Source organism: Macaca fascicularis, chromosome 4 (genome assembly GCF_037993035.2).
Source record: "Macaca fascicularis isolate 582-1 chromosome 4, T2T-MFA8v1.1".
NCBI classification, from domain to species: Eukaryota; Metazoa; Chordata; class Mammalia; order Primates; family Cercopithecidae; genus Macaca; species Macaca fascicularis.
Genome location: NC_088378.1, coordinates 133,427,465 through 133,450,715, shown reverse-complemented (window position 1 = coordinate 133,450,715; position 23,251 = coordinate 133,427,465). Strand labels below are relative to the sequence as shown.

General features: G+C 42.5%; 1 protein-coding gene across 9 annotated transcripts in view; it reads right to left on the bottom strand.

Annotated features, from left to right (window-relative positions):
- The window catches only part of BTBD9 (BTB domain containing 9), a 506,404-nt gene that overhangs the window by 43,100 nt on the left and 440,053 nt on the right, over positions 1–23,251 (bottom strand). For 5 of the 9 annotated variants that reach the window (XM_065542923.2, XM_005553116.5, XM_074038169.1 and 2 more), the window contains one exon: positions 1,636–1,714. The exons of the other annotated variants lie outside the window; for them this stretch is intronic. In XM_065542923.2, the coding sequence (XP_065398995.1) occupies positions 1,636–1,714 (79 nt within the window). The remainder of the gene's footprint in view (positions 1–1,635; positions 1,715–23,251) is intronic. 9 annotated transcript variants of the gene reach the window in all.

The window sequence follows — 23,251 nt, the reverse complement described above, 5'->3', positions numbered from 1 at the left end:
TTTTCTGACTTGAGAATTCCTTCTGTTGTAATACAAAATTTCAGAGTTCCATTTAGGAATTAAAGAAAAAAACCAGTCGAAAATTTTGGGGGGGATGCACTGTATAAAAAGCAAGAACTGCAAATGAAACATAGTTCATTCGATTTCAATATGTTACTATGTAAAAATTTCAATTGTTTATGACCAGGTGTTTATAATTCTCGAATTTTTCTTTAGAAAACATCAGTTGGTTTACTTTTATAGTTTTCAGGTTTGTTTTGAAATAAAGAGGCAAGAGGAAAAGTTCCAGGTTTCTGTTTACAAGCTCCTCTCTGCAAGAAACACATTGTAGATGTGGACCATTTTTATTCTAAATAAATACAAAGCCAAAATGAATTTAAATTATCACAATATTTTCACATTTATAAATGCTTTTTGAAGTACCAGAAACACCTTGATGTGTTCTGGGGAAATTTTAATTCCATAAAGACAATGCATGAATCCTGAGCACAGGGCCCATTTGCTGGACGGAAACGAGGAGCCCTGTGTTCAAAAAGCACAAAGAAACCTTTCTGCTTTCATCTAGGGTCTCTCTCTCTCAAGCTGTCACGCTAGTTATCATTTGCTACTTAATGATGTGCTACCTCGGGCACAGGGACTGCCCCCCCCACCACCCCCAGCCAGTGTAGCCCCTCACGGGCACCCAGGGCCCTATTCTGTGACTTGAGCTCAGGACTCACACCAGACTCTGGTCCCGTCCATCCCTGTGCCAGGGCCCCTGCTGGGGGTGGAGAGGGCAGTGATCATGTGTGAGATGAGGGGGGGGCAGGCCAAGCAGAACCCAGGCATCCTGGCTCAGGGAGTGGGTGGCTGAGAGCTCATGGCAGGAAGGTGGGAAGGGGCAGGAGGCGGGATTGCGTGTGGGCTGAGGCTCCAAGGTCCTGGTGTGTGTTCCACTGTGCTGTGGAGCTTCATTTATAAAACACAATTCAAAGGTAAAAAGACCCTAAGCATTTCAAGATGGTGCCACAGAGCATTAAACCTCATGTACTGGGTCCCACGCGATTGTCGTGGTGGCACACCATAGAGCCAATCCTGCATAAATCTGAGAAAGATCATGGAAAAGTAGAATTGCAGAAATGTTACTACTTTTATGTTTCTCATGTACCTCTTGCATTTCGACCCATCATTCCCTCTGCTGCCTCTCTTAAACCAGCGGTTCTTTGGAGGTACACGCTTGACACAGTGTGGCGATGAAACAGCAAGGGAGTGACAGGTCAGCAGCACGGCCGCCTGCTAGACACCATGCTCAGAGGGGCAAGGAACCTCACACAATTGCTGTCATTTGGGAGGGCTGAGGACTCAGAGACAAGGGATGAGGTGTTTGACCTCTCAAGGCGTCTGTGGTTGGCCGATTCCACAGAGAGCTGTAGGAATTAGCAAAGCAATAGGAGCTGGCTTTCATTTGCCAGTGAAGAGATATGAAAAAATGATAATGATATCCCCACTGTGCAATTCCAGGACTTTCTCCTTACCAAGCTGTCTGAACAACAGGCCATTAGCAGGCAGAACAAACAATTCCACTTAACTCAGGAGGTAGCATTTACCTGTATATCAGGAAATCTCATGGCACCTCTCATGAAAAGAGACCCTTACCTCATTTGCTGTGTTGTGTGTCCCAACGATACGGATGAAGGAGGCAGGCTGCCTTTCAAAACTCACTGACTGCCAGGACCTGGGAGAGGAAACAACCATTTGCCTGGTTAGACGGTGCAGTTAACTGACAGTGTGGCTGATGAAGTCATGTCCACTGAGGGAGGGCTTCCTGTCCTCGGAGACTTGCACTGTAGGAGGGGCTGGGGGCAGGGCTGCACCTAATGTATGGCTGAGAGAGGCGGGACATACACAGTGTCCCTATTCAGAAGCTTACAACCCCATCACAGAAGGCACTCCTCCCCATCTGTGAAGGTCACTTAGGGTTCTTACAAGCCCTCCATAAACAAGCACAAAGTGCAGACCAGGCTCATTAAGACAAGAGTGTGGATAAAGAGATGTAATCACGGTGGCAGGAGTTCATAAATACATTTCCCCATCTATAAAATGGGGCCATGATGGGGCCCGCCTCAGGGCTGTTGGCAGAATGACCTCAGTCATTCGTCAGACACGCATCTGAGGGGGAGCAGTTACTCAGCACGGGAGGCTTCTGGGAGGAAGAGAGTTTTGAAGAGGGCAGGGATGTGGGAGGGCTGCGGAGTTCCAGCACTTGGGTTGGGGCAGCGGGGGTCCTGCACTACCCTCTGACCCCACCACGTGAGTGATGGCACATGGGGGTTTTGGCAAGTTCTCCACAGGCCTCTACCCCCGCCTTTCCCTGCTTCCAAAATGCCACCCCCCACACCATCTATTCTCAAGACTGGCCTGGTTCCGTCTGGGTGGTTTCCAAAGCATCCCCGATATTTTAAAGGCAGTTCCTCATTGATCGGCACGGGCCAGGCCAGCTCATTGAAGACTCGGCAGAGCAGGCCTGAGCGGACCCTGAGAGGAGGAGTTTTGCTCTTGGCTGAATGCTCAGCAGCTCATCAGAATGTACCGGAGGAGTGCACGGCACCCACGACTGTAAACTCCAATCATATTTTCTGTAATAAATGTGAGGAGTTCACAGTTGTTGCCATCCCTCCTCCGCTCTCACAGTGGAAATGCCAGCTGCTGAGAAGCTGTTTCCTGTAATTGTCTAATTACCAAGTAATGTTAGCAAAGAAAATATCTATGTATTTGCAGTTTGCTTTCCCCCTTTGGTTTCAGGTGTTCCATCTTCCCTCTCACTATGAACCTCCCACTGAGATTGATTCACTGCCGCCTGGACACCCGTCCCCTTAAGGTCATTAAAAAGTCATTACCATCTTGTGTGCAAAGTCTGTGCCCCTGAAACCAGTGTTCTGGAAACAGAGTTAGAAAAATCACTCTCTCCGTAAAAATGCTATTATTCATACATGAAAGTGATGCCATCTGACCATGCCCAGGGCTTGGGCTGGTGCCCTATTTTCTTGGTGAGCGACTGCTGTCCTCCCAGACCCCCAGCTCTCTTGGAGGGTCTGCTAGATGGGATGCAGCCCGTGGGCCGGCAGGGGTCCTGCAAGACCCTGTGTGGTTTCCACAGGCCTAGCTCTCTCTTGCCAGCCAAGCACTGGAACTGACCACACACTCATGTCCTTCCTCCAGCAGGTGGGGGGAAGTGAAGGGAGCGGCCCCTGGCCAAGGTTCACACTGGGACATCAGAGTCCCATCCCTGTCCCTAAAGGAAGCTAAAGAGTACGCTAAAGCTGGCCCACTGGCTGCTTCTCAGGCCACGCCTCCAGGAAAGAGAAACAGAAATAGGATGAGTGACAGTAGCTGGTGACAGCTATTAGGTTCCAGTCACAGTTTCACAAAAAGGACTGGCATAGGGAGGTGGCAGGAGTGGAAGAAACTGAGCAAAGATTTTGTTCTTCTCAGCCTTCTAGCTCGATGCCTGTCAAATATCCAAGTGATTCTGGACAGTTGGAAGCTCTTGGTCCTCAACAACTGTGTGTAGCTCTGAGGGTGAAGGCAGGCCCAGAATCATGGCCCTGTGGTCCCACGTACTCCTCCCTCCATGATGCAGAGGAGGTTCAAGGAACCCAGGCAGTGAGGTCTTGCTGGCAGCCATCCTGGGCAGAGCCGGCCTGAACCTGGGTCTCCCTCCCCTCTCCCTTGCTGCTCCTCTTGCCTCCACTCCCCTCTCCCTATGCCAGGCTTCTGCAGCGGGTTTAGGGCTCTGGGCTCTGGCCCCACTGCCCTTGCTTCTGCCTGGGGAGGCAGGGGAGGTAGGGCTGGCAGGGCAGCAGCCTGAGCGGGAGGGAACATTTGAGGAGATCAGAAGGTCTCAATTTAATACCAATCCTCCATTACACTGCATTAATATCTAATCACACTGGACTTCAGCCTGAGAGTTAAATATATGATTTCATTTTCAGCAGAGCTGGATACCAATTCCAAGACCAAAGTATCAGTAGTAAGGGAAGCTGGTTAGGATGAGGAAATGAGCATCTCTCTCTCCCCATCAGATTCCATTTCCCCGGAACTTCTTCAGAATAACTTGCCACAGCTGCTTGAAGGGGAAATGACAAGGTGGCACTGGAGTGGTCACCACCACGACTGTGCCACATTTGCAATCACTGTGAAACCTCAAAGGAGCTGCCTCGGCTGAGATTTCACAGGGCCAAAAAACGCCAGCATTGTTTAGTCAATGCAGAAGCTTGGCTGCCATGTTTATTGGGCTTTATTGATAGCTGCATAAATATTCCAGCTCACCAGGCACTCAGAATCTCTTCTCCAGTAGGCAAAACGTGCAGGAAAGACAACAGACCACTAGAGGCATGGCAGCCTGCCCAGTTCAGAGCCAGGGCTGGGCGCTTAGAGGAAGGTGTTTGAACAGGAGCAATGAATGTCAAAAAATAACTGTGGTCTTAATAAAAACAAAACAGCTTAATAAAAACAAAAAACCCACACAGGATTGAAGTCCCAACCCCATACTGGCTCTGACTGGATGGACTGTTACCCTCCCCTGAGTCTACTTTCCTCATTTAAGCAATGCTAACAGAAATAACACCGGTCACCTGCTCACAGAAACACATGTAGAATGAGATCCCAATTATGTCCAATTGTAAATATGTCTCTATACACATAGGTATTATTTTTAAATTTTAATTATTTTTTATTTAATAAAAATTTTAAACTTATTTACTTTTTAAATTTTTTATCTTTTGTTTATTCTTCACCATGCACACAAGTGCAGAACTATACACACATGTATTAAAACATAGGTGTCTGTAAGAATGCTTGCTAAAATGTTGGTCCGGATTTTAGCTTTGGATGGAAGAATTTCAAGAGCCATTTAGTTTACTTTGGTGCTGTTCTGTACTGTTTGAACTTCGTAGAATGTATAATCCATTTAAGCAGTAGACAATGTACCTATCTTGCCTATTGTCCGAGGACTTAATAATACAGATCACATGGCATGGAGCCAGTGAGAATGCCAGCGCTGCATTATTATGCCAAGTACTCCAGTGGAGAGGACCACGGGCGACAGTCAAGACGGCAGGCTTTCCTCCTGGTCTCTCAGGACTCGGGGCAATGTGGCACAGGGGTGGAGAGCATGGGCCCTGGACCCTGGCTGCCAGTGTTTGAATCTTTGTTTTGTGCTTTTAACAGCTCTAGGACCTTAAGCAATTTGCTTAACCTCTCCAGGCTGCAGTCTTTTCATCTGTAACATGGGAATAATAGGAATAACTACCTAAATTTTTTGGGTAAAGATGAAGTACATTAACAAATGTAAAACATCTAGAAAAGTATTGGCATACATTAAACACTAAAAAAAAAAAAAAAGTTGATAGTGTTACTACTACTATAATTACATTTAGCCAGTGAGTCTGGACAAGACACACTGTGTTTCTGGGCCTCATCTGTGAGTTGTCAGGTTTGACAGTATATGACTCAATGATTACCACAGAGGTTCCTGGAGCACCCCAGGTGACTCCCATCAGCACCCATGTCTTGGAGGCAGACAAGAAGCTAGGCTTTGGAAGAATTAAACAAGTATGTTTTGAATACATCCTTGCACTTGGCACCTGCTGGGTGTTATGGAGGACGTGCAAGATGTAGTGCCCCTTCCTTAAGAAGTGTGTAATCTCACCAGGGAGATTAGCTCTCCTTCCACAAACTCATTAGAGAACAATGCAAACAGTACAGTGGTCCCAACTTATAAACCGGTGGTGTTTCAAAACTTGCCTTGTAGTTGGTTGTTTGATGCTTGGAAACAATTTTTCCATAGATATAAGGCTATAAATTTTGAGAGGGTGCCCAGGCCCACCCACAAAACTCAATTTAACCCATAATGAAGCTAAAATACTATGTATATGAAGTTTAAAAAAGGAAAAAAAGAGATATTGTTGCCAGAGTAGTAATTAAGCAAGCCAGATAAACAAGGGATTTAAAACAATCTTTCCAAAGCTGCTGCTTGAGGAATGAGGATTAAATTCTGTAATGCAAATGAAATCATGGGGATGTAGCTGGAACATGGTAGGCGGTCTGTTAATAGGGAAAGTTAAAAAACGGGCCAAGTTTGTCATCCTAAAAGCCTTTCCCATCCACACACCACTGAGTGGTTTACAAAGTGTCTTAGAGTCGTGATCTATCTCATTTGGTTCCCAACACCATCTTTTAGGTAGGCAGTCAGGCAATCTGAATCCCATCAGAGGCGAGAAAACTGAGGCAAAGAGAAGTAATCTGTGTGACATCCTAGAGCTGTCAGGATAGAGTCAGCAACAGAAGCCAGATTTAACGACTGTGAGCTGAGGTTCTTTCCACCAAAGGGCAAGATGAAGACACCAATCCAGAGGCCAAGGCACTGTCCCCTGGGTTTTATTTTGCTGGCTCCCAGAACATTACTGACACCTCATTTATGTGTTTGTGCCATGACTCCGGGGCCAGAAATCCCAGTGGCCAGAACCATACGGATCATACACACGAGCGGATCATAAGGTGGCCTCAGGTAAGTGATCATCCGCTAAAGTCTCCGTTTCCCAAGTGAAGTAGGGGTGGTAACAGTACTTACCATCTGGGGTTGTGAGGACTCAAGGAGAAAACACAAAGAGCATGGCACGTGGTGAAAGCAAATTAACTGTTGGCTATTACTCTCACATCTTTACATTCACACGTATGGCAAACTGGAAAGAAAAGAGGCTCAGCAGGTGCTCTCTCTACAAAAAGATCAGTATGGAAAAAGATCTCAAACAGAAGGCTTGCTCAAAAGCACGTTAGAGGACAATATGTACAATATGGGATTACACACACTAAACTGTATGCGTGACTCAGGAAAACATACAGGTCTGTAAAGTAGTGTGAAATATTCCGGAAGGATAGATGCTAAATTCATGACAGTGATTGTTCTCTGAGGAGAGGGCGAGGACTGGGACTGCTGATGGGGAACAAAGGAGATTTCAACACTAAGTAGAATGTTTCATTTCTTTGATTAAAATAAAGAAGACTTGAAGTATATGCAAAAAATATTAAATATGGTCAATTCTGGGGATAAGTATGTGAGGAAATGTTATGTTATTTTTATTCTCTTATGTATTTTAAACATTCTCTTATGTATTTATTGAAATAAATAAAAAGAAAGAGACAGAAGAGGAGAAAGGGATTAAAACAGTGTCTGTGTTCAGGTGGGCAGGAATTTGCCAGAGATGGAACTAGCTAAATCACAAATATAAAAATTAGGGGGAAAGTGGAGTTGGTCCTGCAGTAGCAGTGTGGATCTGGCAGGTGGTGCTGCTGGCTCCAGCCAGCTGTGTCACCATCGGAAGGAAGCAGAGGACAGGAGAGCCACCGGGAGGGAGGAATGTACGGTTGCCATCAGCAAGGGCAGGGTTTGCGTGAGTGGTTCTGGATGACAAGGACACTGCACAGGCCCATAAGTGATGAGAGAAAGGGTGACTGTAGTGCTCAGTAGAGAGCAGCTCTCTGTCCTGAGCCTTGATCTGCCTCCTCTGGAGATTCAGGATCCTGTGGCGAGGGTGAGGGTGCCTAGTGTGCTTGAATCTGGAAAGTCATGTGACTCTACTGCACATGCTATAAAGAGAAAGCACTATCAGAACTTTCCTGCAGCAGACCTGCTGAATACTGGGGCGGCAGAGACAGGAAAGTATTTGGCCAGGGCCAGACTGGCAAGTAAACACAGCAAACTCAACACATGGCATAGTCTGCATTCGCTCCACTAGAAGGGCAGTAAAGAAATACGTTTCCCATCAAATATATGTGTTATATATTAATTAATTAATACATGCAGACACATGCATGACCGCAAAACAAAGAGGAAGAATGAGGAGGTGTGACCATCTCTCTGAATCAGCACCTCAGAGAGAAGGCACACAGAAAGCAAGTGGATTCACACCACAGAACCCTAGAAAGGCTCAGGTCCTCAAGTGACCAGCTACTTTTGAGGGTGGAGGTGTGCAGGGGGCTGAACCAGGAAGACTGGTTGAAAGAAGGAAAAAGAAGCAGGTGCACTCCTCAAATCCCTTCCCCTCCTTCCTGCATAGTGGGGACAACCATCCCTTCACCTTGATAGGAGACACACATTTCCCTCTGGAGATCATGAACAGAGAAGATCTGAACTCCAGGGCCCTAGGCACAGCAGATGGTAGAATCCTGTAGCAGCTGAGAGCAAAGGAGTTACATGGAAGTCATATCCCAGATGGTGAGACCCCCCCCAGTTCCCTTCCCTCCCTTGGCTTTCAGGCCACTGTGATACAGTCTTTTTTTTTTTTTTTTTTTGAGACGGAGTCTCGCTGTCGCCCAGGCTGGAGTGCAGTGGCCGGATCTCAGCTCACTGCAAGCTCCGCCTCCCGGGTTTACACCATTCTCCTGCCTCAGCCTCCGGAGTAGCTGGGACTACAGGCGCCCGCCACCTCGCCCGGCTAGTTTTTTTTTTTTTTTTTTTTTGTATTTTTTAGTAGAGACGGGGTTTCACCGTATTAGCCAGGATGGTCTCGATCTCCTGACCTCGTGATCTGCCCATCTTGGCCTCCCAAAGTGCTGGGATTACAGGCTTGAGCCACCGCGCCCGGCCTGTGATACAGTCTTAAATCCCAGGCAGGAGACTGCAGAGTCTCTTTCGGGAGCTGCTGACTGGCCCAAGAGGAAAGAGTTACAGATACTGTACGACCTTCCCTCTCTCTGTCCCTCTCTCCTTTGTTCCATAAATAGCAATCAAGTCCTTACTATGGAATAAGCCCATTTTTAGACCTTGAGGATTTAGCATACAACAAAGCCCCTGGCCTCAAAGAGCTCATGTTCTAATGGGAAGGAGACAGAAAAAAAAAAACAAAAAACCCAAATTTATCAGTGTTAAAAAGGGGCTATGGAGAAACACAAAAGAGTGTTAAGTAGACTGGGAGGAAGGCATTGCTTTAGTTAACATATTTAGGGAAGGTCTCTTCGGTAAGGTGACAAATGAGCTAACACCTACACAACTAGAGGACACGGCCATGCAGATCTGAAAGGGCATCCCAGGGAGAAGGCACAGAAAGCACCAGTGTGCTGGGCAGGGGTATCCAGTGAAACGTCTAATCCCTGCCTGACAGCCCTCAATGAAGCCCACAAACCCATCCGTATACTGGAAGCTTCCAGCCAGCTTTCACAATGCCTAACATTTAAAAGGGAATGATGGCAAGAAAAGCCTGGGCTGCTGCCCCTAAAATGTAGGCAAGGGTGACCATGGGTCCTCCACCTTGGGGTGGAGGCACTAACAAAGCTCTATTTTAGGGCCCGCCCCTACAGACTGCACACTGTCCTGGAGCCCTGTGGAGCTGGACCTGAGGTCAGGAGAAGCATGGCCTGCTGTCCTCACGGCTTAGATGTGCACAGGCTATGCACCCAGGGCTGAGGAGCAACCAAGGTGCTGGCTACCAGAGCACGGGCTGAGGTAAGAGCACCACGGACATTTCCCACCTGCAGGTCTAGGCCACTGTCACTGAAGGTGGCACTGCCTTCTCCAGGGAAACAAATGAAAATAAAAACAAAATAGACCAAAACCTGCAAAAAACTGCAAAAGCAGTACTCAGAGGGAAGTTTACAGACTTAAGCCCCTATATCTGTAGAGGACTACGTGCTCACAAACAGGGTGTTCCCATAAGTCCTGCTCTCGCAAACGAAGCAGGGCGTTCCCCATAAGTCCTGCTCTGGCAAACGAAGCAGGGCGATCCTTCCCTGTTTACAGGGAGGACTAAGGAGCCAGCTGCTAACAGCAGATCCTGGGGGCTTGTTTATGTGTAAACATCTTGAAAATCCAGAAAGTCAGGGAAAGGTCAGAAAAACAACAATGTGTCTTGTGACTTGGCAACATTCCACAAACGACTGTATAAAATAAAGCAGAGCGTGCCATTCCAGGCGGCCACCATGTTTGTCTTGTCTTGTGTTGTCTTGTGTGTTCATTCCTTTGTTTAGGAAACACGTGGACCCCAACATCTGGTGCAGCGAGCAGGGTCTGTGGTTCCATGAGAGCAAGGAACCGGAGGGGGAACAGCCCGGGCAGGTAAATAAAGAAAGGGGGACCCATGGGAAAATTATGGGGAATTCCACCTCTCTGGCCTCTGAATATTTGCGGTTACTCCAGGGACTGTTGATGTCTATAGCAGTAGAAGTTAGTTAAGGAACATAAGACTTTGAAGTGATTGTTTGCCCATGTTGAACAACATTGTTATTGGTTTCAATATCAAACCAAAGTGCAGTTAAATCGAAAGGAATGGTTACAAGTGGCTAAAGTCCTGCTTCGAGCTCATCAGCGAGGGCAAGCGATGCCTCTGACTTTGTGGACTTTGTGTAGTTCCATTACTCAGGCATTAGAGTTACTTGAAACTGACTCAGAGCATGGCGATACTGCCACAGGAGGTGAGGCATCTGAAGCTTTAGAGAGGAATGATCCTAGAGAGGAACATATTTATGCCCCGGTTGTTGAGGACAAGGAATTGGAAAAAGAGCTAATGCCTCCTTCATCTAAAGGAAATTCTGATTTGCAGCGTATTTTAGAGATGTTACAACAGTTGTTAAAATTGCAAGGTACCGCTGCTCCTGTTTCTCCTATCTCTCCGCCATGAGCCTTCCCTGTTACCTTCCCTTCTGCTCTTTTGGAAAAGGATTTCCCTTTGCCTCCACCTCCAACCTCTTTGCCTATGTCAGGTCAGGTTTTCTCTGTGCCTCTTCCTCCTGTAGGAGAAAAGGACTCGAAGGAAAAGGATGATTTCGAGGAATTAGATTTATTCCCAATAACACGGGCTGCTTTCGGCCCCAATGCTCAGTTCCCAAACAGTGGCCAAAATGTGACTTTTACAGCCCTACAATTTAAATTTTTGAAAGAAATGCTAATTATGGACCTCAGTCACCGTTTGTTCTTGGCCTTCTCGATTCCTTCTCTTTAGAACATATGAGGATTCCTATTGACTGGGAAACGTTGGGACAGGCTGTCCTTGATCGTTCGCAATGGCTTCAATTAAAAAGTTGGTGGTGGCAGGAAGCAAGAGTACAAGCTAGAAAAAATGCTACCCAAAATCCCCCAGGACCTACTGAAGAGCAGCTTATGGGTTCAGGACAATACACCACTCTTAATGCTCAGGCAGGCCTAGATGATATTGCTCTCACTCAGATTAAAGCCTTGTTTATAAAAGCATGGACTAAGGTTAAAATAGCGGGTAAAACTTCTTTATCTTTTGTAAAGATCCTACAAGGAGCCACTGAGCCGTATCCAGATTTTGTAGCCTGTCTTCAAGATGCTGTATTAAAGACTGTAGGTTCAGGCTCTGCTGCTAAAATTCTTTTGGATACCCTGGCTTTTGAGAGTGCTAATCCCAAGTGCCAAAAATTGCTGTGTCATCTAAAAGCTAGTGGAGTTGATTTAGTGGAATACATTCGGGCTTGTGCAGGTGTTGGAGGAGCTATTTACAATGCTCAATTGTTTGCTGGGGAACTTTCTAAGGCTTTAAAAGGCCATTCTAAACAAGGTATATGCTATCAATGTGGGAAACTTGGTCATTTTAAAAAGGAATGCTGGAAAAAATTAGGCTCTTCTGCTCTAAAAGAAAAAAAGGTTACCATCTGATATGTGTAAACGATGTGGCAAGGGTCGACCTTGGACCAATGAATGCCGTTCAAAAACTGATAAAAGTGGGAATGTATTGTCACCCCTCCCGGGAAACGGGAAACGGGAACCGGGGCCCACAGGCTTGGGGCCCCAACAACTACAATGCAGGCCTACCCCAGTACCCAGTGAGCAGTGGCTTACAACATCAAGGAATGACCTTGAGTCCTCCTTAAAGACATCTTACCCTACCCGTTTCTCAGCTTTATGCTACCACTAAGCAGAGTACCGCTGCTGACCTAGCTATTGTCCAACCTTATACTTTATCTCCTAATGGAGAAATATATAAGTTGGCTACCAGAGTGTGTGGTCCTTTGCCAAAGGGACATGTAGGACTTTTACTAGGTTGAAGCAGCAGCGCTATGCGGGGGTTAATGGTGGTCCCAGAAATTATTGATCCTGATTTTACTGATGAAATCCTTATTATGGTACAAGTCTCACAATTTATGCACCTAGAGGCAGGGGAACGTATTGCACAATTGCTTTTATTGCCTTTTTTTCCTTTCTTATCTAGAGATGTGTCTCATCAAGGAGGTGTTGGTAGTACTGGGAAAACTGTTTTCTGGGAAACTTTAGTTTCTGATCAAAAACCTTTATGTTCATTGCAAATTAATGGGATACTTTTTGAGGGATTAGTCGACACAGGAGCGGATGTATCTATTATATGTTTGGCTCAATGGCCTGATCATTGGAAAAAGAAACAAGTATCGGTTCCTCTATCTGGCCTAGGTACTGCTTCTATAGTCGACCAAAGTGTCGAGCCCCTGAGCTGTGTAGGACCTGAAGGACAACAAGGAAAAGTGTTCTTTTATATTGTTCCCATTAACATTAACCTTTGGGGCCATAATTTTTTTACAACAATTTGGTGCCTTTTTAACCATTCCTCATATTTCTTCAGCTGCCAAAAATATGATGTTCAAAATGGGCTACAATCCTTTAAACTCTTAGCCACCGTCCACAAGTCTCAAGCTTTACAATTAAAGTGGAGAACTACAACTCCTGTTTGGGTGGAACAGTGGCCATTATCTAAAGAAAAACTTAAGGCTTTAGAGAATTTAGTTAAGGAACAATTGGCCGAGGGGCATATTGAACCAAGTACTTCTGCATGGAATTCCCCTATGTTTGTCTTGTCAAAAAAAAAAAAAAAAAAAAAGGGAAAATGGCACTTATTAACTGATCTTAGAGCTGTAAATACTTGTATTCAACCTATGGGGACTTTATCCCCTGTAGCAGAAGAAGAATTGTCATTTGTAAAAAAAAAAATTAGTGAAGCTCACCTTGATTATATTGCATCCAATCTTCCACTTTCGTTGTGTCTTTTTCAGACTCCCCATTCGCCAATGGCCGTTTTACACCAAGATAATAATATTCTGGAGTGGCTGTTTTTGGCTAATAAAGCCATTAAGAAAATTCACCCATATATTGATAAATTGGCTGAATTAATTATTAAAGGACGACATCGAGCTCGTCAGTTGCTTGGTGCTGACCCTATAAAAATTATTACCCGATTATCTAATCTCTGTTGGAAATTCATAAGGGTTGACAAGTGGCTTGCGCTGAGTATACTGGTTCTTTATCTCAGCATTATCCTAGTAATAAATTATTTGCTTTTCTGCAACAATATTCTTTACTGCCATATAATCCTATCTCTTATACTCCAGTTAAAGGTCCCACCTTTTTTACTGATGCTTCAAGCAATGGAAAGGCTGGATACTGGACTTCAGACAATTCAAAAATTTCTCACTATCCATTTGAATCAGTACAACAAGGAGAACTTTTTGCCATTCTTATGGTTCTACAAGACTGGCCTCAAACCCCTTGTAATATAGTTAGTGATTCCTAATATGCTGTATATGTAACTAAATATATTTCTCAGATTTCTTTACCATTATTTCCTCAAACTCCTTTACAAAAATTATTTTCTTTATTATTTGTAACTCTTACTTCCCACACTGCCCCCCTTTTTTATCACTCATATTCGTTCTCATTCAGCTTTGCCAGGACCTTTATCTTTTGGCAATAGTCAGATTAATTCTTTACTTATTGGCAGTGTCCAACGGGCTCAGGATGAGCACCAACTACATCATACTAATAGTTTAGGATTACAACGGCCATTTTCTATAACACGCCGTCAAGCCCGAGCTATTGTCAGAGCCTGCCCGTCTTGTGCTCCTATTATTGCACCTTTTTTAAGTCCAGGTGTTAATCCTCGAGGCACTCAACAAAATCACATTTGGCAAATGGATGTAACTATGTTCCTTCCTTTGGTCGTTTAAAATATGTTCATCATACTATTGATATGTGGTCACATTTCCAGTGGGCTACACCATTACCCTCTGAAAAGGCTGACTCTGTTATTACTCATTTACTTACTTGCTTTGCAGTTGTGGGAGTCCCTGCTGAATTAAAAACTGATAATGCCTCTGCTTATTGCTCTCGCAAATTGGCTGCCTTCCTCTCTTTATACCATACTCATCATTCCACTGGTATTCCATTTAACAGTCAAGGTCAAGCAATTATTGAAAGAGCCAATGCTACCTTAAAATTACAACTTTTAAAACTAAAAGGGGGAGATGGTCGAGATTCCCCAAAACATCAAATTCTGAAAGCCCTTTTTACTTTAAATTTTCTCAGCCATTGGCGCCAATTACAGCAGTCTGCAGCGGTGAAACATTTTCAACAGCCTTTAGAAAAGCCACAAAACAGTAATCTTTGGGTGTATTATCCTTCATTACAAGGGAAATATTTAAAAGGAAAAGTTTTACAATGGGGCCGAGGCTATGCTCTTGTCCGTACAGGTGCCGGAGACGAGTAGTTTCCATCTCGACGGTTGAAACAGTGCCATGGCGAAGAGGAGCCGATCCGAAGAGTTCCTGAAGGAATTCCAGGAGCTAAATCTGAGCGCTCAGAGAACATTCACCTTCGGAACTCAACGTGCGGAGCCCCCGACATGGGGACAACTGAAAAGGTTAAAAAGCTGAAGGGGTTGTTCAACAAGCTGGGCAGCCCAAAACCCCACTAACTTTATTCCTGGCTATGCTGGCCATAGTAAATTGTCAGGTAACAGCTGGAGAATTTACATACTGGGCTTATATTCCTTTTCCACCCTTATATCAAGGTGTGGCCTGGGGAGACAGAGAAGTCTCAGTATTTACTAATGATACTGCTTGGATGCCATCGCCTTTTTAAAACCAGGATCCTAAATTAGACACTGGCACAGTAAATAGTTCATATCAATTTGGGGTTGAAGGGTTACCTATATGTCCGCATTGTCTGCAGTTTTCTCATGAGGCTTGGGCTGTTCGCTATAACCATAGTCATATCTCTGCCTTTACTATGATTATTGTGGCTCAAAGTTTTAAGTATAATCATACTGCAGTACTTAATGAAACTCTGCCAAGTACATTATCTTTATGCCCTATCCCTGATGTGTCCAGAGGTGTTTCCCAACTAGAGTGGACTAGATGTAGAAGTAGTGGGCCACGATTGTTGTTAGAAGTAAAAGGGAAGAGTCATAAATACCTTGTTACAGATTGGAGTGTACATGGAGATTTTCAGACTAAATTCAGCCATGTCAACCTGCATTGGCATAAGGTAATCACAGCATTTCTGCAGATGGCAATGAAACTATTATTTGGCATGATGGTGGTCTATCACCCCCTATGCCACATTTGGCTAATACCTCACAAATACAAGGTCATATTTGGAAGTTGCTAGATGCTGGTAAACCAATGTTCACTTTCACAGGAAACATGTCCTTAAATCTTACTAATATTGCTAACCCTTTCCATATATCTTTGCATCGAAATAGTTCTAGATATGTTATTGCATATGTAAGAAAGCCTTACTTGTTGTTGACAGGAGTTTTTAAATGGGATAATAATACAGGGGTAGTTAACTGTACCAACAATTGTACATTCTTAAGTTGTATAAATACTACTTCGTGGAATAATAATTGGAATGAGTCTCATTCCGATTTATATATGCTAAGAGCCAGAAAAGAAACCTGGCTACCTGCAAACTTAACACGTACTTGGAGTGAATCTGCTGGGGTTACTCAAATTTACAAGGTTATGCAAGATCTTGTCCACCGCAGTCGGAAAATGGTTGGAATCGTCGTGACCGCGGTGATAGGACTTGTAGCAATTGCTTCCACTGCCACTGTTGCTGGATTAGCTCTACACCAGAGTATACAAAATGCAGAATTTGTGCAACAATGGCATGAACAATCACATTTGTTGTGGCAGCAGCAACAAGACATAGATGCTCATTTGACGGAACGAGTGGATAATCTGGAGCAAGTGGTTTCTTGGTTGGGAGATCAGCTAACAGTGTTAAATACCCGAGCTTTGTTGAAATGTGATTGGAACACGACCCAATTTTGTATTACTCCTGTTCCTTTTAATAGCACTGTACATAACTGGACTGAGATAAAGAGACTTTTAATTGGTCATAATAATCTTTCCCTAGAAATACAAGAATTAACACAGAACATTTCTGAAACATTTCGCAATCAGTTACCGTTGCTGACTGGTGCAGATTTGATGACTGGTATTGCACAAAGTTTGACGTCTTTGAACCCTATGAGCCCTGTAAAAACTTTGCTGACCTCTGTTTCTAGTAATGTATTGGTTGTTGTTCTTGCCTTTGTCATTTTCACAGTCTGCTGGAGACGGTACCAAAGGGCAAACACCGAATCCCAGCGAGCCCAACATGTAATGACGGTTTTAAAAGAAATTCAAACTTGTAAATAAGGAAAGGGGAAATGTAGAGGACTACGTGCTCACAAACAGGGTGTTCCCGATAAGTCCTGCTCTCTCAAACGAAGCAGGGCGTTCCCCATAAGTCCTGCTCTTGCAAACGAAGCAGGGCGATCCTTCCCTGTTTACAGGGAGGACTAAGGAGCCAGCTGCTAACAGCAGATCCTGAGGGCTTGTTTATGTGTAAACATCTTGAAAATCCAGAAAGTCAGGGAAAGGTCAGAAAAACAACAATGTGTCTTGTGACTTGGTAACATTCCACAAACGACTGTATAAAATAAAGCAGAGCGCACCATTCGAGGCGGCTGCCATGTTTGTCTTGTCTTGTGTTGTCTTGTGTGTTCATTCCTTTGTTTAGGAAACACGCGGACCCCAACATATATCCAAAAGTAGAAAGGTTTCAAATAAACAATATAAAAATGTACCTCAAGAAACTATAAAAGGAAGAACAAATCAAACTCCTAAATTAGCAGGAGGAAAGAAACAATAAAGATCAGAGCAGAACTAAATGAAATAGAGACTAAATAAAAATACAAAGGATCAATGAAATGGAAAATTGGTTCTTAGAAAAGATAAACAAAATTGATAAACTGCTAGCTAGACTTACCAAGAAGAGAGAAGACCCAAATTAACAAAATTACAAGTGAAAAAGGAAACATTACAACTGATGCCACCGAAATACAAAAGATCATCAGACACTATTCTGAACAACTATATGCTAACAAACTAGAAAACCTAGAAGAAATGGATAAATTCCTAGAAACATGCAACCTATCAAGATTGAATCAGGAAGAAATAGAAAACCTGAACAGATCAATAATGAGTAGTGAAATGGAATCCGTAAGAAAAAGTCTCCCAACAAAGAAAAGCTCAGGACCTGAGGATTCACTGACAAATTCTACCAAACATATGAAGGGAACTAATTCCAATCCGCTTCAAACTATTCTAAAAAATTGGGTGGTGCATGCCTGTAATACCAGCTACTTGGGAGGCTGAGGCAGGAGAATTGCTTGAGTCTGGCAGTTTAAGATTACAGTGAGCTATGATTGTGCCACGACATGCCAGCCTGAGTGACAGAGCAAGACCCTGTCTTTAAAAAAAAAAAGTAAAAATGAAAAAAAAAAAAAATCCCAAAACTGAAGAGGAGGGAATATTCCCTAACTCATTCTGCAACACCAGCATTACCCACCACCAAAACCTGATAAGAACAAAACAACAAAAGAAAACTATAGGCCAATATCCTTGATGAACACAGACACAAAACTTTTCAATAAAATACCAGCAAACCAAATTCAACAGAACATCAAAAAGATAATACACCATGATCAAGTGGGATCTAACCCAGGGATGCAAGGATAGTTTAACAGACACAAATCGATAAATGTGATGCATTAGATCAACAAAATTGAGGACAAAAACCATATGATCATTTCAATAGACACAGAAAAAGCATTTAATAAAATTCAACATCCCTTCATAGTAAGAAGTCCCAACAAACCAGCCATATAAGGAATATACCTCAAAATAATAAAAGCCATCTATGACAAACCCATAGCTAACATCGTACTGAATGGGGAAAAGTTGAAATTCTTTTCTGTAAGAACTGGAACAAGACATGGATGCCCACTCTCACCACTCCTATTCAACATAGTACTAGAAGTCATAGGCAGGGCAATCAAGCAAGAGAAAGAAACAAAAGGCATCCAAATTGGAAAAGAGGATGTCAAATGTTCCCTCTTTGCAGATGACATCTTATATTCAGAAAGACCAAAGGATTCCACGAAAAAACCCTTAAGAGTTGATAAGCAAATTCAGTAAAGTTGCAGGATACAAAGCCATCATACAAAATTCAGTAGCATTTTATACACCAATAATGAAATAGCCAAGAAAGATGTCAAGAAGGTAATCCCATTTACAATAGCTGCCATGGAAAAAATTCCTAGGAACAAATTTAACCAAGGAGGTGGAAAATCTCTACAAAGAAAACTACAAAATACTGATGAAAGAAACTGAAGAGAATACAAACAAATGGCAACTCATCTAAAGATCACGGATTAGAATAATTAATATCATTAAAATGACTGTGCTGCCCCAAACAACATACAGATTCAATACAATCCCCATCAAAAATACCAAAAATCCAAAAATGTCTTTTTTTTTTTTTTTTTCTGAGATGGAATCTCGCTCCGTTGCCAGGCTGGAGTGTAGTGGCACGATCTCGGCTCACTGCAACCTCTGGCCCCTGGGTTCAAGCGATTCTCCTGCCTCAGCCTCCCGAGTAGCTGGGACTATGGGCATGTGGTACCACACCCAGCTATTTTTTTTGTATTTTTAGTTGAGATGGGGTTTCATCATGTTGGCCAGGATGGTCTCCATCTCTTGACCTCATGAACTGCCTCGGCCTCCCAAAGTGCTGGGGTTACACATGTGAGCCACTGCACCCAGCCCCAAAATGTCATTTTTTACAGAAATGGAAAAAAAAAATCCTAAAATTCATGTAGAACCAAAAAAGAGCCAGTATAGCTAAAGCAATCCTAAGAAAAAAGAACAAAGCTAGAGGCATCACACTACCTGACTTCAAAATACAGTACAAGGCTATAGTAATCCAAACAGATGGTATGAGTATAAAAACAGACATAAAGACCAACAGAGTATACTAGAACATCCAGAAATAAATCCACATATTTACAGCCAACTGATACTCGACAAAGGAACCAAGAACTTACACCAGGGAAAGGATACCCTCTTCAATAAATGGTGCTGGGAAAATTGGATATCCATACACAAACTGGACCCCTATCTCTCATCATCTACAAAAATCAACTCAAGATTGATTAAGGACTTAAATGTAAGATCTGAAACTATAAAAATAATAGAATAAAACATAGGGAAATCAGTTCAGGATATTGGTCTAGCCAAATGGGACTGTATTAAATTTAAAAATTTATGCACAGCAAAGTAAATAATCGATAGAGTGATAAGGTAATCTGTTGAATGGGAGAAAATATCCACAAACTATTCACCCAACAAGGGACTAATATCCAGAATGTACAAAAAAAAAACCTCATTAAAAAGTGGGCAAAGGACATGAATAGACACTTCTCAAAAGAAGACATACAAATAGCCAAGAGGTATATGAAAAAATGCTCAATATCACTTAGCATTGGGAAAATGTGAATCAAAACCACAATGAGATATCATCTTACCCTAGTTAGAATGCTATTATTAAAGACAAAAAATAACAGATGTTGGTAAGAATGAAGAGAAAAAGGAACTCTTATATACTGTTGGTGAGAATGTAAATTAGTACAGACACCATGGAAAACAGTATAGAGTGAAGATTTCTCAAAAAAACTACTACTATTTTTCAAGGTGAGAAATAAATTTTTAAAAATCTAAAAGTACAACTACAGGAAATGGATAAATTTCTGGAAACATGCCATCTACCAAATGATCCCACATTTTCACTTCTGGATATCTACCCAAAACAAAAAAAGAAATCAGTATTCCAAAGGGATACCTGCACTCACAGGTTAATGTGGCACTATTCACAACAGTAGAGATATGGAATCAACCTAAGTGTCCATCAGTGGACAGAAGGGTAAAGAAAATGTGGTATATTTACATAATGCAATACTGTTTGGCCATAAAAACAATGAAATCATGTCATTTGCAGCAACACGGATGAAACTGAAGGTCATTATGTTAAGCGATATAATTCAGGCCCAGAAAGACAAATCCCACATGTTTTCTCTCATACGTAGGAGCTAAAAAACTTGATCATGTGAAGATAGAGAACAGAATGATAGATACCAAAGGGTAGGAAGGGTATGAGGGTGGGAGGGGGACATGAAGAAAGGGGGGTGAATGGGTAGGAATTTACAGCTAGATAGAAGAAGTAAGTTCTAATGTTCCATAGCAGACTAGGGTGACTATAGTTAGCAACAATATATTGTATATTTCAAAGTAGCTAAAAGGACTCAAAATGCTACCAACACATAGAAATGATAAATACTCAAGATGATGAATACCCCAAATAACCTGACTTGATCATTACACATTCTATGCATGTAAAACACATTCACATGTAGCCCACAAATATGCAAAACACTATGTATCAATAAAAGAAAAAATTAAAAAAAGATAGTAACAAGTGTTGATGAAAATGTGAAGAAACTGGAACCCCTATATACTGCTCGTGGGAATGTCCAACGGTGTGGCCACTTTGGAAAACAACCTGGCAGTTCCTCAAATGGTTAAACAGAGAGGTGTGATACAATCCAGAAACTCTACTTCTAGATACACACCCAAGAAAAATGAAAACACATGTCCACACAAAAACTTGTTCATGAATCTTCACAGCAGTATTGTTCATAATAAAAAGTGGAAACAACCCAAATGTCCATCAACTGATGAATGGATAGATAAAATGTAGCATATCCATACACTGGAATACCGTTCAGCAATAAGATTTTGATACATGCTATTAATATCATACTGATGAACCTGCTACGTGAAAGAAGGATCATGTATTGTATGATTCCACTTACAGGAAATGTATAGAATATTGAGACAGAAAGTAGATCAGTGGTTGCCTAGAGCTGGGGAATTAAATGGGGGGATTGGGAGGTGATGGCTATAGGGTATGTGGTTTCTTTTTGGAGTAATGAAAAAGTTCAAAAATTGATTGTGGTGATGGATGCAAACTCTGTCAATATACTAAAGCCATGCAATTGTATACTTTCAATGAGTGAATTGTACGGTATATGAACTATATCTCAATAAAGCTGTTTAAAATGTTTAAAAAAAGACTGTAACATGAAAGATGACCAACAGCAAATAGAGAAAAATAATAACTCAGAGGACATGGATACAGTTCAGTAAGCAGAATAAAGCTTCAGGAAAAAAAAAAAAGAACCTAAATTATCCTCAGAAAGATAAAAGGAAGCATTATTACCTCTTTGAAATAAGAATAAATAAAATGATATGAAAAAGGAACATTTAGTGAACAAGAAAGTGCTCTTGTAAATTAAAACTAGGAACGACATAAAACAATTCAACAAATGGGTTAGAAAGTTAAGTTGAGGAAATTTCCCAGAATGTCAAATCAAATTACAAAGATAAAAAAATAGAAGAGAAAGTATAAGAGAATAAAAGAATCAGACGAGGAGTTCCACCATCTAATTAGATGTTCCAGTAAGAAATATGATGTTCCAGAGAAAATATGAGCTAGGAAATTGCCAAAGTCACACAACAAATTTTCCCAGATATGAAGGACATAAGTTTCCAAGTTAAAGACCCCACTAAGTAGCCATTACAGGAAATGAGAAAAGATCCACACCAAAGTATATTATTAAGAAACTTTAGAAGATCTTAAAAGTTCTGGAGGGAAAAAAAGCAGGTCATCCCAAAGACCTGGGAATCAGGGTCACATGAATTTTTCAAAAGCAACATTGGGGGTCAGAAGATAATAGATCACTTCCTTCCAAATGCTGAGGGAAAAATTAGTTCCCAGCCATGGGACCATTCCCAGCCACAGGACTATTCCCAGACAAAGTAAATCAAGTATGAGAACAGAATAAGGAAATTTTGATTCAGGCATAAAAAAAATTCACCTGCAACCTCTCTTTGTATTTATGTGAAGAAAAAATAATAATAATAATAAAAACTTCACCTCCAATGCATTCACAAGAAACTACCAGAAAGTGTGTTCCACCAAAACAAAGGACTAACTTAAGATAAAGAAAGTTATGGGATACTATTGCTTGAGGCCAGGAGTTCAAGACCAGCCTGGCCAACATGGCAAAACCCCTTCTCTACTAAAAATACAAAAATTAGCCAGGCATGGTGGTGCACACCTGTACTACCAGCTACTCAGGAGGCTGAGGCATAAGAATTGCTTGAACCTAAGAGGCGGAGGTTGCAGTGAGCCAACACTGTGCCACTGCACTCCAGCCTGAGTGACAGAGCAGGATTCTGTCTCAAAAAAAAAAAAAAAAAAGCAAAGAAAAAAAAGAAAGTTATGGGATCCACAAAACAGAGAATGTGACATGGAATAAAGGCAAAAGGAATTCCTAAGATAATGGGGTGGGAGGTCCCAGGATGAGAGCCGTAAAACAGGCCCACAGAACAACTAGTCCAGACTGGAGAGGGAAGGTGAGCAGCTCATGGGAACATCTCAAGGGAGACAAAGAAACTAATTGACCAGATGTGTTAGGCCAGGTTATGAGAATTTGTGTTGCTCTACAAAAGTTAGGGGGAAGAATCAGTGATAGTACACAGAAAATTAATGAATGATACAGAAAACTAAGCAATTTTTTTTTTTTTTTGAGACGGAGCCTTGCTCTGTTGCCAGGCTAGAGTACAGTGGCACGATCTTGGCTCACTGCAACCTTGCCTCCCAGCTTGGGAGGCCTGAACCCGCCTCCTGGGTTCAAGCAATTCTCTGCCTCAGCCTCCCAAGTAGCTGGGATTACAGGTGCCTGCCACCATGTCCGGCTAATTTTTGTATTTTTAGTAGAGATGGGGTTTCACCATCTTGGCCAGGTTGGTCTTGAACTCCTGACCTTGTGATCCACCTGCCTCAGCCTCCCAAAGTGCTGGGATTACAGGCATGAGCCACCGCACCTGGCCACTTTTTAACTCTAGGAAAAACAAATGATTTTAAAAAGGTGATTGTAGTACACTACATGGCTTGGCTCTGGACAATAGTTACATAGTCATCCTAATGCCAACAAGAAATCTGATACAAAGAAAAATTGTGATTTAACTAAACAAGAGGATGGAGCAGACAGGAGCATGT